General features: G+C 44.2%; 1 protein-coding gene across 1 annotated transcript in view; it reads left to right on the forward strand.

Moving 5' to 3' along the window:
• The first annotated feature begins 2899 nt into the window (after window positions 1-2899).
• LOC138493110 (prisilkin-39-like) overlaps window positions 2900-13211 on the forward strand; it is a 35097-nt gene continuing 24785 nt past the window's right edge. The window contains exon 1 of the mRNA XM_069620321.1: window positions 2900-3034. Within this exon, the coding sequence (XP_069476422.1) occupies window positions 2900-3034 (135 nt within the window). The remainder of the gene's footprint in view (window positions 3035-13211) is intronic.

A 13211-nucleotide genomic window follows, 5' to 3' on the forward strand; every position in this document is an offset into this window, starting at 1 on the left:
TTATTTCAAGCGGTGGAAGAATGGAAGATGAATCGGAGGATTCTCCTTCTGAGGCTCACCCGATAGTTACATCTAAGTCCCCGCCTGTGAATAATTCTGATCACTCTGATTCATCATACACTTGTAAGGAACTTAGGAAAGCTGTGGATGACTATATGCGTCAACTACAAATAGTCCCGGCGGTGTCCCATCCGCTGATGAAACCTACCGCCTCTTCTCTGAAAACTCCAACGCAGAGTTTGCAAGTAAGTGACAAATCAAGCATCTTGCCGTCTCGATGTGAGGTGAATGCTACAAGCACAGAAAATCGGCCTGTTATACCGGCAACATCGGTACCACAGACGAATACGCAAGTTGATATTTTATCCTCAATTAAGGATTGTTTGGTGGCATTAACCTTAGAACAGAAGACACTTAAATCTGCCATTAAATCACTTACATGCAGCTCTAATCATGATTCTTCTGCAATTGTTGATCGGAGGGTGATCCCTAGGAATGTTTCATTTAAATTACCAAAAGTGATTGAGAAATTGAATTCTACCACGTAGTAGAAAAGAGGTTTCAATAATTCTTGATACTAGAAGTAAAAAGCCCACTCAACCATACTCAATATTTCTTAGCTGCCGAGGTGGCTCTTTTCCAACATATATCATGAATAGGAAAAGTATTATGGAGATATTTTCTGACATCCCAATGCTGGGAGATCTTGCCTAAGGAGATATTGAGAGGGTTGAATTTCCTGATGAAAAGGACTTAACTGTCTCTTGTCTGTGGATTACATCTCGGGCCATTCTTAATATCATTTGGTCTGCGAGATCTTCTCTCTTTGATTTGGGATTTAGATTAATACCTACCACTGGTGAAAGCCCTTTAACTGGAAGCTTACAACAGCCTGAGATAGCTGAGAATGCGGGACAAAATGCTACAACTCTCGCAAGGGAAAATATAACATCTACAACAAAATGTAATAACTGCTTCTGCTGTAAGAATGCATAACTAGCATCTGGTGGATCATGCCCCCTGACACATACCATCAGGATCTTGAGTTGGAATACTGGAGGGCATTAGCACCTATTGAACAACTCAAATTGCTTATAAACAAACTATGATGTAGTGCTTCTACAAGAAATGTGGTTGTTGGAGCCACCCTCTTGGGATAACCACCATATTCATCTGGTCCCTGCACTGAAATGTCAGAAAGGTAGACCAATGTCTGGCTTAGCAATAATCTCTAATATTTCCACCATAACAAATGTAGCTGACTGCCCCTCTCCGAATTCCTTTATGCAATGCTCCATAATTTTGTTTCAGAATATCAACATTGCAATTGTTAATCTTTATTGGAATCCTGTGGCTATTCAAACTACTACCTTCCTTAAGGATCTCAATGCAATTATGGAAACATCGCTGCCACCTCTAACATCGCACATATTATCCTCGCTGGAGACCTGAATATTCATCTTTTCATGTCATCCAAAAAAGGAAATTCGGAACGGATCACTCGGTGGTCTTGTTTTCTGAAAACATGGGATCTGATATCGTTGAATGGTACTTTTAAAAATGACACCACACCCTCTCACACCTGGCCAAGTGGATTAAACAAAGCAACCATTGACTGTGTTTATGTGGATAGAGCACTATTTAGTAAAATCTCGAAATTTGTCATCTTGCCCTCCAAATCTAGTGATCATCTGATACTGACGATGGCACTTATGGTTCATGTGCAAGGAAAATCACAGCTACGACAATAGCAGCTGAAAAATCTGAATGTAAACTCCCAGAAGAGCAGATTACATTGGTCTAACCCTGCTTTAGAAGCGTTTGGTATGGACCTAGCGAATGATCATCGACTCCTTTCAGCGAAGGCACATGTTCCACTAGAATACTATGATAAAATGCATTTATTTGCATCGTCTAGTACATCCAGTGGTAAAACATCTAATAATATCTGTCCTACTCATGTAATCGATCAATCGGTCAGACATAGAAAGTCTCTATTTCGTAAACAAAAAAGGCAGGCTATGCTTCTTCCACCAAAATATCGTGATTCTGCCTTACGTAAGTTAAAGACTGATTACAAAAATTGGACACAGGCGTATAAAGCAGAAATATATCAAAAGGATGGTGAACGGTGGCTTCATGCGGCACAGACCAAAAACACTTCGCAAATCTGGAAGCTAATTAATCCAGGCACAACATGTTCTCAACTATCATCTCAAACTAATGGTGTATCTGAAAAATGTTGGGTGGAGTATTTCACAAACATGTATGATTTCCCACAAAATAGCTTTGACCATCTGCCGTTGAGGTCGGCTAACCCTCCTTTTTCTCTCAAATTTGATCGAGATGATGTGCTGTTCTATATAAACAGAGCAAGCTCATCTAGAGCCCCGGGCCCGGATGGTTTGTCAAATTACATTCTAAAACAGAATCCGGATCTGTGGGCCAGCATTTTATATACTGTATTTCTTTCCATTCAGATAAAACAAAGTATTCCTCCTTCTTGGTACAAAGCTGTGATAGTCCCCATTTATAAAAAAAAAAAGGGGACCGTACGAATCCAGCGAGCTATCGCCTGATAGCACTTCTTGATGCACCGGGGAAGGTTTTTACCAGAATTATTCTAAGAGATCTCAATATCTGGGCTTCTAATGAAAATCGATGAGATCCCTTTCAGACAGGCTTTGTTGCGGGACTAGGTACTGCCATTAATATTACTACGCTTAACACTATTAAAGCAGCCTACGTAACCAAACATCAACCTCTCTACTTGGCCTTTGTCGACTTTCGTGTCGCATTTGATTCTGTAGACCGTCAATTACTACTCAACAAACTGCTGAGCTTTGGTTGTCCATCTTCTCTCATCTCGTTAATAAATTTACTGCACACTAACACCACGATGCAGGTCAAATTGAACCTGAATGGACTGCTATCAGAAGTTATTCACATTAAACGCAGCCTTAAGCAAGGCCGCATTCTTGCTTCAACCCTATTTAATCTGTTCATTTCTGACCTGGGTGTTGAGTTTCTGAAGGTAATTAACGATACCCCTAAGCTCGGCAAGCAGGCCATCGCATGGCTTTTCTATGCGGATGACTTGGTTCTTATTTCGCAAACGCCAAGTGGTCTTCGGATGCTGCTTAATCAGCTTGAATCTTTTGTTGCCAAAAACAATTTTAACACTTAATTAAGAGAAAACCCAAGTGATGGAACTGAGAAATACCAACTTGAAAAATAAGAAACACTATGAATGGTTCTTACAAAATCAAAAACTAGTGTTAGTTAATTAATATAAATATCTTGGGGTCATGTTCAGCAACTCATCCACGAATAAGCCTCAGCAAAGTCGTATAACTGGGAAACGTACAACTTTAATCTTGCAGGCCAAAATACTTCTGACAAAGTATGGTAAATTTTCCTGTGCCCATGTTTTAACCATTTTTCAACAAAAGGTAATCCCCATCTTCACTTATGGGGCCGAAAGTTGGTACCGTCCAAAGAAAGGGTATTGGAATAGAATTGAAGCCTAATTCTGGAAAAAAAACACTTAACCTTCCGAACTCTACACCAAATGCTCTTTTGCAATTTGAGTTAGGCGCCCTGTCAATATATACGCAAGTATCCTGGAAAAGATGTTGCCTTTTTCGAAAATGTCTCTTGGGACTGGCAGCGAATAATTTGTTGACAATATTGGCAGACTATCTATTACGCTCTCAACATTTGTTTGCGATAAATTGGAGAACCACTGTTACCTCGGATATGACCGAAGCAAACATATCGCTGGATTTGTTGCTTAACAATCCAAACAGAGCGAAACTAAAATGATATCAACTTGACTGGCGCTGTACACAACAAAAATGTTTGGAACTAAAAGATTTCGACAGAGCATGTTTTGGTCACAAAATGTTTTTTGCAGAGAGCCGATTATCTATTGAAATGTCCATCAGCTACATCTAATTTTAAGATTTTGCATGAATTTATGGCCAACAAATCAAATTCTATTAAGAAGAGGCTTAATAAAAACTGAAGCTTCACACTGTCGGTTTTGTAAACTTGGTGGAACAGAAGAGACCCTCAGACATATACTGATTGTGTGTGTAGCTTTAGAGAAGCAGAGAGAATCTATTCTTCATAAACTAACTGAGTCACGTTACGTTTCTTGCTCTGTTGATGAACTATGGTATGAATTATTTGCTTCATCTAAAATCTTGTTAAGAATAGCCGCTATGCAATTTTTAAATGCAATATTACCTATGGTTTGATTATTCAACTAATCTCACAATGTGACTTATCCTAACCATTAGGCCTTGAGATTTGTACAAACTTGCTCTGATTCTGTATGTAGATTACATATGATATGAGTTAGTTAAATATTTTGATGACGTAATTTTTGATTTGTCAATTTGATAATGATTTAAATTTTTGTACTTATGATTCTCTTTTCTCAAAATGTAAAGATGTTTTCTCAAAATTTAAAGATGGTTTTTAAATGTAATGTAAATTATAATGGACATTATGTATTTTATACTTTTGTTATAATGAATTATCTATGTAAAAATATGTTTTGAAAGGTTAATCTAATTTAACCAACCAAAATAAATAAAAAAAAATACTGGCAAACTTTGTTGCATTCAGCTGTGTAGATCTTGCCTTGTTCTTGAGCTTTAGGATAAGTCCTGTTCCAAGATATGCATACAGGATTTCTTCCAAAACACGGTTGTAGTTGCTTTGCTTTGTGTGTTGTTGTTTGAAAGAGGATGAGTCTGTAGGCACAGATAACACTTTGAATGGGAGTTCATTTTGACTACAAGGTCTCTTTGCACAGGACAAACATTTCTGTGTTTGGCAGTCCTAGTGTTAATATAGGCTCAAAGGTCATTCTGCTCAGTGGCAGCTGAAAAGATGGTTTATAATTTCTGAACAGGTAATAATAATAATAATTTGGCATTTATATAGCGCTACGAACCCTCAGGTATCTGAGCGCTGCTTATTATTTCCCACGGTGTGTGGTGCTCATTTATCGACCTCGGAAGGATGAAAGGCTGATTTTGGCCCCCGCCGGGATTCGAAGCTGCGTTAGCAGGCTCTGCACGAATGTCAAAGTGAGCGCTCTACTCACTGTGCCACTTGACCGGCTAGGTATTAGGAGTTGGGATCAAAATGGCAGATGTTTTCAAGATGGCGGCAAAGTAAATTCTATCTAAATCTAGTTAATCATAGGTTTCAATACAAATGCAAATGTCTTAGGCCAATGTTCATAATTAGGCAGTATTTATGCGAATATTGTTTAACAATACCAGGATGGTTGCCCTGACAAGGCTCCAAATCATCTGCCAGGATAGTGGCCTGATACCCCGATGGGCGCCCTGACAAGTCTCTCAATCATCCATCAGGATAGTGGCCTGATACCCCGACGGGCACCCTGACAAGTCTCAGAATCATCGGCCAGGATAGTGGTCTGATACCCCGACGGGTGCCCCGACAAGTCTCCAAATCATCCGCCAGGTTAGTGCCCTGATATCGCGATGGGCGCCCTGACAAGTCTCTGAACCATCTGCCAGAATAGTGGCCTGATACCCGATGGGCGCATTAACAAGTCTCCAAAACATATGCCAGGATAGCGGCCTGGTACCTCGATGGGGGCCCTGACAAAGTCTCTGAATCATCCGCCAGGATAGCGGCCTGATACCCCGATGGGTGCCCTGACAAGTCTCCGAATCATCGGACAGGATAGTGGCCTGATACTTCGATGGGCGCATTGAAAAGTCTCCAAACCATATGCCAGGATAGTGGCCTGATACCCCGATGGGTGCCCTGACAAGTCTCTGAATCATGCACCAGGATAGTGGCCTGATACCCCGATGGGTGTCCTGATAGTCTCTGAATCATCTGCCAGGATAGCAGCCTGAAACCTCAATGGGGGCCCTGACAAGTCTCTGAATCATCCGCCAGGATAGCGGCCTGATACCCCGGTGGGTGCCCTGATAAGTCTCCCAATCATCGGCCAGTATAGTGGCCTGATACCCCGATGGGCGCCTTGACAAGTCTCTCAATCATCCATCAGGATAGTGGCCTGTTACCCCAACGGGCACCCTGACAAGCATCAGAATCATCTGCCAGGTTAGTGGTCTGATACCCCGACGGGTGCCCTGACAAGTCTCCAAATCATCCACCAGGATAGTGCCCTGATACCGCAATGGGCGCCCTGACAAGTCTCTGAATCATTCACCAGGATAGTGGCCTGATACCCCGATGGGTGCATTGACAAGTCTCCAAAACAAATGCCAGGATAGCGGCCTGATACCCCAATGGGTGCCCTGACAAGTCTCCCAATCATCGGCCAGGATAGTGCCCTGATACTTCGATGGGCGCATTGAAAAGTCTCTGAACCATATGCCAGGATAGTGACCTGATACCCCGATGGGTGCCCTGACATGTCTCTGAATCATCTAGCAGGATAGCAGCCTAATACCCCGATGGGCGCCCTGACAAGTCTCCAAATCTTCCATCAGGATAGTAGCCTGATACCCTGACGGGCACCCTGACAAGTCTCCAAATCATCTGCCAGGATAGTGGCCTGACACCCTGACAAGTCGCCAAATCATTAGCCTGGATAATGGCCTGATACCCTGATGGGCGCCCTGACAAGTCTCTGAATCATTCGCCAAGATAGTGGCCTGATTTCCCGATGGGCACCCTGACAATTTCTGAATCATCTGCCAGGATAGCGGCCTGATACCCCGACGGGCAATCTGACAAGTCTCCGAATCATCCAACAGGATATTGGTCTGATGCCCTAATGGGCACCCTGACAAGTCTCTGAATCATCTCCCAAGATAGTGGCCTGATACCCCGATGGGCACCCTCACAGTCTCTGAATCATCCGCCAGGATAGTGACCTGATACCCCGATGGGCGTCCTGACAAGTATCCGAGTCATCCGCCAGGATAGCGGCCTGATACCCCAATGGGCACCCTGACAAGTCTCTGTTAGGGAGAATTCTCCTTCTAGGGCTAATTTCCCTCACCTAGTGAGTATCCCAGCAGCTTTGCTGGATTTCTGGAGTTTATTTTTTCCACCTGGTAAGAATGTACGTCCTTTTTCCACTCTTACATGTGTTTTGGCCTATGTGTTTTACTCATTGTGTAATCTTGGGCACTGGAGCACACCACTCCAAGTGCCCCTGTTCTTGTATAGGTTACACCGCACCTTTAGTGTAGTAACCCAGGGTTGTCTTTAAGACTTTCCCCCTGACTCCATTTCGCTGGGGCCGACTACTGTCCCCCAGAGAAAGGTAAAGTTGCCATTTAATTTACATAGTCATTTTTACCACAGACCCAGTACACCCCATTTTACATAGAGTACTGGAAAGGGCTAATCTGTACCCCTTCTCTGTCTGTACCTCCCTGAGCATTGTTTCACTCTTTTAACATTTAGACTTGGCTGGTGGCAGTGGTATCTACCCTAACTTTTCTACCGCGATTATATTAAATAAATGCGTACTGTTCTTGGCTATTATATTAGCCTCGAACATAAACCCGCTTGACCAAATCGGCTTTCTTTTAGCTCCGGTTGGGTTTATTCGCCATTTCTTTTTGTTAAAGTCCTTCTTGTGTTTTACTTTGCGCTGCAAACTAAGTTCGCCTTCTTTAGTCACCGTCTTTTTGCGGGTTTCTGCAGAGAAGCCCTCCTCAAGGCGCCTGAGTGTCTAGGTGGGCTGAATGTAAAGGAGGAGTGTAGTCACCCCCTGCACAGGGTATCCTAGGAAACCCAAGTCGCACTTTGCCATGATTGGCTGAGGTGGTTGTCCCTACTGGATAACCCCCTGATGCATGATTGACAGCCAGTCTGTGTGAATGGGGGTTTTGCGCATAAAAAGCAGGTCTCTTGGGCTAGAAGTCAGAGTCGCCTCTGGAATACAAGGAACCGAAGAGAAGCAGAGAGAACGATGGCTGCTGCAACTACCCCGTCGCGGTGAAGCCCTGCTGCAGTCCTGAGCTATCTACCCTTCGACGACTAAGAGAAGATCCAGTCTGGAGTCTTATTCCCTTGAGCCTGGTGGGGATGACCAGCTCATCTTCTTCAGCCAGAGATCTCCGCCATAGTCGTAATCGCTGCACACTGCTGTAGCGGTCCGGATAGCCACCTGCTGAGCCTCTCCTGTTTTTAAGGAGCACACCTTTTCATTGTCGCTGCTACTGGCTTCATCCCTGCATGGTGCAGACCGCCTTCAGACGTCCTCCTTCACAACGAAGCTCCAGAAATCGTGGGTCTGCGGGAAACCAATAGGAACAACTGCCAGGGCTCCAGCTGCATCATTGGAATAAGGTATTGTGCTCTACTCGAGGAAACTGGGTGAACCCCTTTTCTTCATCTTCAAGGCTCGTCCTTGTCTTCCCTCCTTCTTATAACTTTTGCTTCCGAACATTGACAATATTCAAGTACTCTTGGGCTATACCGAATCGTGAACTGTCTAACGGTGTGATCTTCGGCACAGGCCTCCGGTGTAATCTAAACCTGGCTCCTACCCTTTTACTTTTGAACTCCTGTTTCTGAGTGTTTCTCGATCCTGTCTGCATAAACTAAATATTGCCTGTGATTTTTGCCTCCAACTCCCTCTGGGTATCTCAGGTGCTATGTCTGTTTTTGCCCCGGTAGCATTTCATGTCACGGATACGCATTTATATAGCAGACCGAACTGTCAAAAAGGGATTGCAACCGTGTCCGCTGTATCGTGTTTTGTTCATAACACCGGTTCATTCAAACGCAGGGTACTTACCTTGAGATTTACTGTACAAAGTTAATTGGTTAGTTGTAGTATATTTAACGTGTGGTTTTGTTTAAAGATTAATAGAGGTGTTGTGTTTATAACTGATGGTTTAAAAATAAATGTACTTATATTTTTTACCTGAAACCTTTCGTCAGTGTTTGCTTGAGTCACAGTAATTGTGGTCCCTTTGTGTAATCTCTGCTACTGCTCATATACCCTTGAGATAAGCCTGGCTGCTCCGCCACTGCTACCACTCTGACATAGTATTACAGGCTTGTACCAAAGGTAAAACTTGTATTGCCACCTGTGGTCTTAATTGTGTGTAGTGCTCCCTAAGGACACTGCACAGGATTCTGCCTAACACTGGTGTACAGCGGTGAGGATTTGGAAGTAGAGTGATTACACAGAGTGCTGCTGTTGCTTGGGTTCAACTAACCACAAGGCTAACACCACTAATTCTATTTGAACTAAGAAATCATGCCAAATATGGAAAGCTACACTGAAGAAGGTATTTTGAACTACACTGCTGAGGCTCTTAGAACCATGTGCAGAGATAAGAATCTCTCTGGTAAAGGAAAAAAGTCTGAACAGGTTGCAAAGTTAATGGGAAAAAGTCTGGTGAGTGGGTCAGAAGGGCCTACCACTCCAGCCAATGTGGATTTTGATGTTTCCGATTCTGAGAGTGTTAATTTAGAAGAAGTAGATGAGTCGTTGCTAGGAAACCCTACAACTCCTTTGCCTGCTCAGAATGCACAACATCTGTCCACTGGGACCCCCACAGGTCTTGCACTTACTCCTAAATTTATTGCACTTGAGAAAGTGAGACTTGAATTAGAAGTGAAACATATTGATGCACAAACTGCCATGAAACATCAAGAGTTAAGGCTCAGAGAAATGGAGCTGAATCATGAACTATAAATGAAGAAACTGTCTCTAGAAAATGCTTCTCTCCCAGAGTCTTCTAGGTCTTCCAGCCCCAAGATACCCCGCATGCCAAAGGAAATGATTTGTATGTATGAGACTAAACTTGATGTTTTGGATTGGTTAGCAATGTTTGAGTACAATCATGGGATTCAGGGTATCTCAGGGAATCAGTTGATTCCTTGGCTTTTCTCTAGGCTTCCCCCTGTTGCAAGTGATGCTGTAATGGAGTTGGGGGAGGAGGATAAACAGGATTATGAGTGTGTGAAACTTGCATTAACAGCTAGGTTTGGGAAGACCCCTTCCCAGTATCTCAAGAGGTTTTGAACCCTCAAAAAGCATGATGGTACCCCTTGGACTACCTGAGTGTGTGACTGTTGGAAAAACGTAGATGGTTGGGTTAAGGGTTACAAAGTGAACACTTATGAAGGTTTGAGGAATCTTGTAATGTTGGAGTCTATTTTTGATGCCTGCTCTACTGAGCTTAGACAGCACTTGGCTGATTCAAAGGAGATAGATCCTAAGAAGTTAGCTAAGGCTGCTGACTTGTGGGTTGCCAACAGGGCTACTCACAAGGATTCTGGGGAAACTCAGAAGAAGGAAGAGGGAAAGCAGTCCAAGAAAGACAACAAGGAGAATTCCAATAATTCCAATCCAAAAGAGGGCCACAAACATAACCAGGGTAAGCCACAAGGTAAACCAAATCAGGCTAGTGTCCCACCTGGTTTCACACGAGATGGAGGTCAGAGCAAACCCCCATTCCAGAGAGCATTTGGGAAATGCTTTGTTTGTGGATTGCCTGGCCATGTGAAAGGAGATCCCAAGTGTAAGGGTAAACCTTCAGGGATCAACACTGTCTCCTTAGCATTCTCCCAGGTGGATGAAGTACCTATGACAAGTGGAAACTTTCAGCTACTAGCTAATGAGCCCAAGAGAGTCTCAGCTAGTGTTTCTTTAGTGTCCTTGGGTCTTTGGGAACAACAGAAATTAGATGTCTATAACTCAATCCCAGATAATACTAAAGAGTATTACAAAGATAGTGTTCTTGTGAATGGTCAGGAGACCCCTGCCATCAGAGACACTGGAGCCAGCATAACTGTGGTTGATGAATGTTTTTTCAAGGTGGAGGATGTTGCTAAAGCACCCAAACACCTAACCAAGTTAGCTGGAGGCCCTGTGCAAATGGTTCCCCAGTTACCAGCTCTCATCCAGTGTAATGACATGACTGTCAGAATACCTGTAAGTGTGCAGAATAACATACCTGGGAGGGTCTTGTTGGGTAATGACCTTAAAACTCTTGGAGTTGTGTCTAGTACCCCCAGGTCCCCAGGCAGAAGGAAGCAGGAGCTCACAAGGTCTGCAAGGGAGATAACCTTAAGAGGCTCTCCTGGGGACATGATAGAGGAAGCTATCACCCCAAGTCCACAGGACTTACTTACTGCCATTGCAGGGCAAGAAAAGACAAAAGGGAAACCTAAATCTGACAGCAAGAAACCAGCAAGCACTCCTGTGCCCAGAAGGACATCTGCGAGACTGTCCAAAGTCACACCTGTGACTCCCACACCAGCTGAGGCCGAATGTGAGGTACCACCCTGTATGGTCAAACTAGATACTGAGGAATCAGTTCTGGAAGAGGGTCTTACCTTGGTAGGAGATCTTGACCCTGTTGACCATCCTGAGCTGCAGTCTTTACTGGCAGAAGGTGGACCCAACAGGGAGGATTTCAGCAAGGGACAAAGAGAGTGTCCTACCTTGGAAGGTCTTCGCCAACAGGCCACTTCTCAGCTCAATGGGACTGAGCCTGGGAAGTATAGGTTGTACTGGGAAGATGGCCTCTTCTACAGTGAACCAACTGAGTCAACCCCTGGAGACTACAAAAGACCTGTAGTACCTCTAGTGAACCGACTCCATGTTCTGCAGTTAGCCCATGAGGTACCTTTGGCTGGTCACTTAAGTATTAACAAGACCAAAGAAAGGCTATCTTTGCACTTCTACTGGCCTAAAATGGGTACAGAAGTAGACAAATTCTGCAGAAGCTGCCACACTTGCCAAACCTCTGGCAAGAGTGGATCCATGAATGTGGCACCCTTAGTGCCTCTCCCAGTGGTGGGAGGTTCTTTAAGATGGTGGGGATTGACCTTGTTGGTCCTCTTGACCCTCCCACATCTTCAGGCAACATGTTTATCCTGGTTGTAGTGGACCATGCCACTAGATTCCCTAAAGCCATACCTATGAGGACTGTTACCGTTCCGGCTGTGGCTAAGGTCCTACTTGGTATTTTTACCAGAGTAGGTTTTCCTAAGGAGGTGATATCTGACAGGGGATCAAATTTTATGTCCCACTACATGCAAACCATGTGGAAATCCTGTGGAGTTACCTACAAGTTCTCAATTGCCTACCACCTCCAAACCAATGGACTGGTAGAGAGGTTTAACAGAACTATGAAGGGCATGATATGTGCTTTAGAAGAACCCCTTAGAAGAAAGTGGGACCTTCTACTGTCATGCCTTCTCTTGCTTATAGAGAAGTCCCTCAGGAGGGAGTAGGAATTAGTCCCTTCAAACTTCTCTATGGCCATCCAGTCAGAGGTCCATTGGCCCTGATTAAGGAGGGGTTGGAGAGTGCTCCTTCCCCCAAGCCAGTCAGAGTGACTATGTGATAGGTCTCCGCAGGAGAATGTCACACATGATGGCAGAAGCAAGTGATAAATTGAGTGCTGGTCTAGCTCTGGTCAAGCATGGTTGAGTTTACTCAAGACCAGCTTGTTCTTGTTATGGTCCCCACAAGGCAGAGGGCCTTGCAGGACAAATGGATAGGACCCTTCAAGGTTGTGGGTAAACTTGGAAAGGTGAACTATCTGGTGGACTTAGGCAACCCTAAGGAGGCTCCCAGAGTCTTTCACACCCACTGTTTAAAGGCTTATGTCTCTAGACCTGACATAGGAGCTCTGCTTCTAGCTTCAGCTCAGGAGGAGGAGGAGAGTGAACCTCTCTCTGACCTCCTCAGAGGCTTACCTTTAAATGAGCAAGTGGAAGGAGTTAATCTCTCTTCCAGTCTCACATCTGACCAGCAGGATGAGTGTGCTACTGTTAAATCAGTTTGCCTCCCTGTTCTCACTTTCACCAGGCTTGACCCCTTGGGGCCAGCATGACATACACACTGGTGACTGTTTGCCTGTCAAAAGCAGGGGGTACAGAATGTCTGACAATATCAGATCCCACATAAGGAATGAGGTCAACAAGATGCTTGATCTCGGGGTAATAGAGCCCTCTACTAGCCCATGGTCTAGCCCAGTTGTGCTTGTACCAAAGGCAGGATCCAAGGAGTTGAAATTCTGCGTGGACTATAGAGATCTAAATGCAGTCACAACGACTGATGCCCATCCTTTGCCTAGGACAGATGAGCTGGTGGACAAACTTGGTGCAGCCAAGTACCTCAGTACATTTGACCTAACGTCAGGCTATTGGCAAATAGCCCTGAAAGACCATGCCAAGGAGAAAACTGCATTCTCCACTCCAGC

This window comes from Ambystoma mexicanum, chromosome 10, assembly GCF_040938575.1.
Source record: "Ambystoma mexicanum isolate Mex_15411 chromosome 10, UKY_AmexF1_1, whole genome shotgun sequence".
NCBI lineage: Eukaryota > Metazoa > Chordata > Amphibia > Caudata > Ambystomatidae > Ambystoma > Ambystoma mexicanum.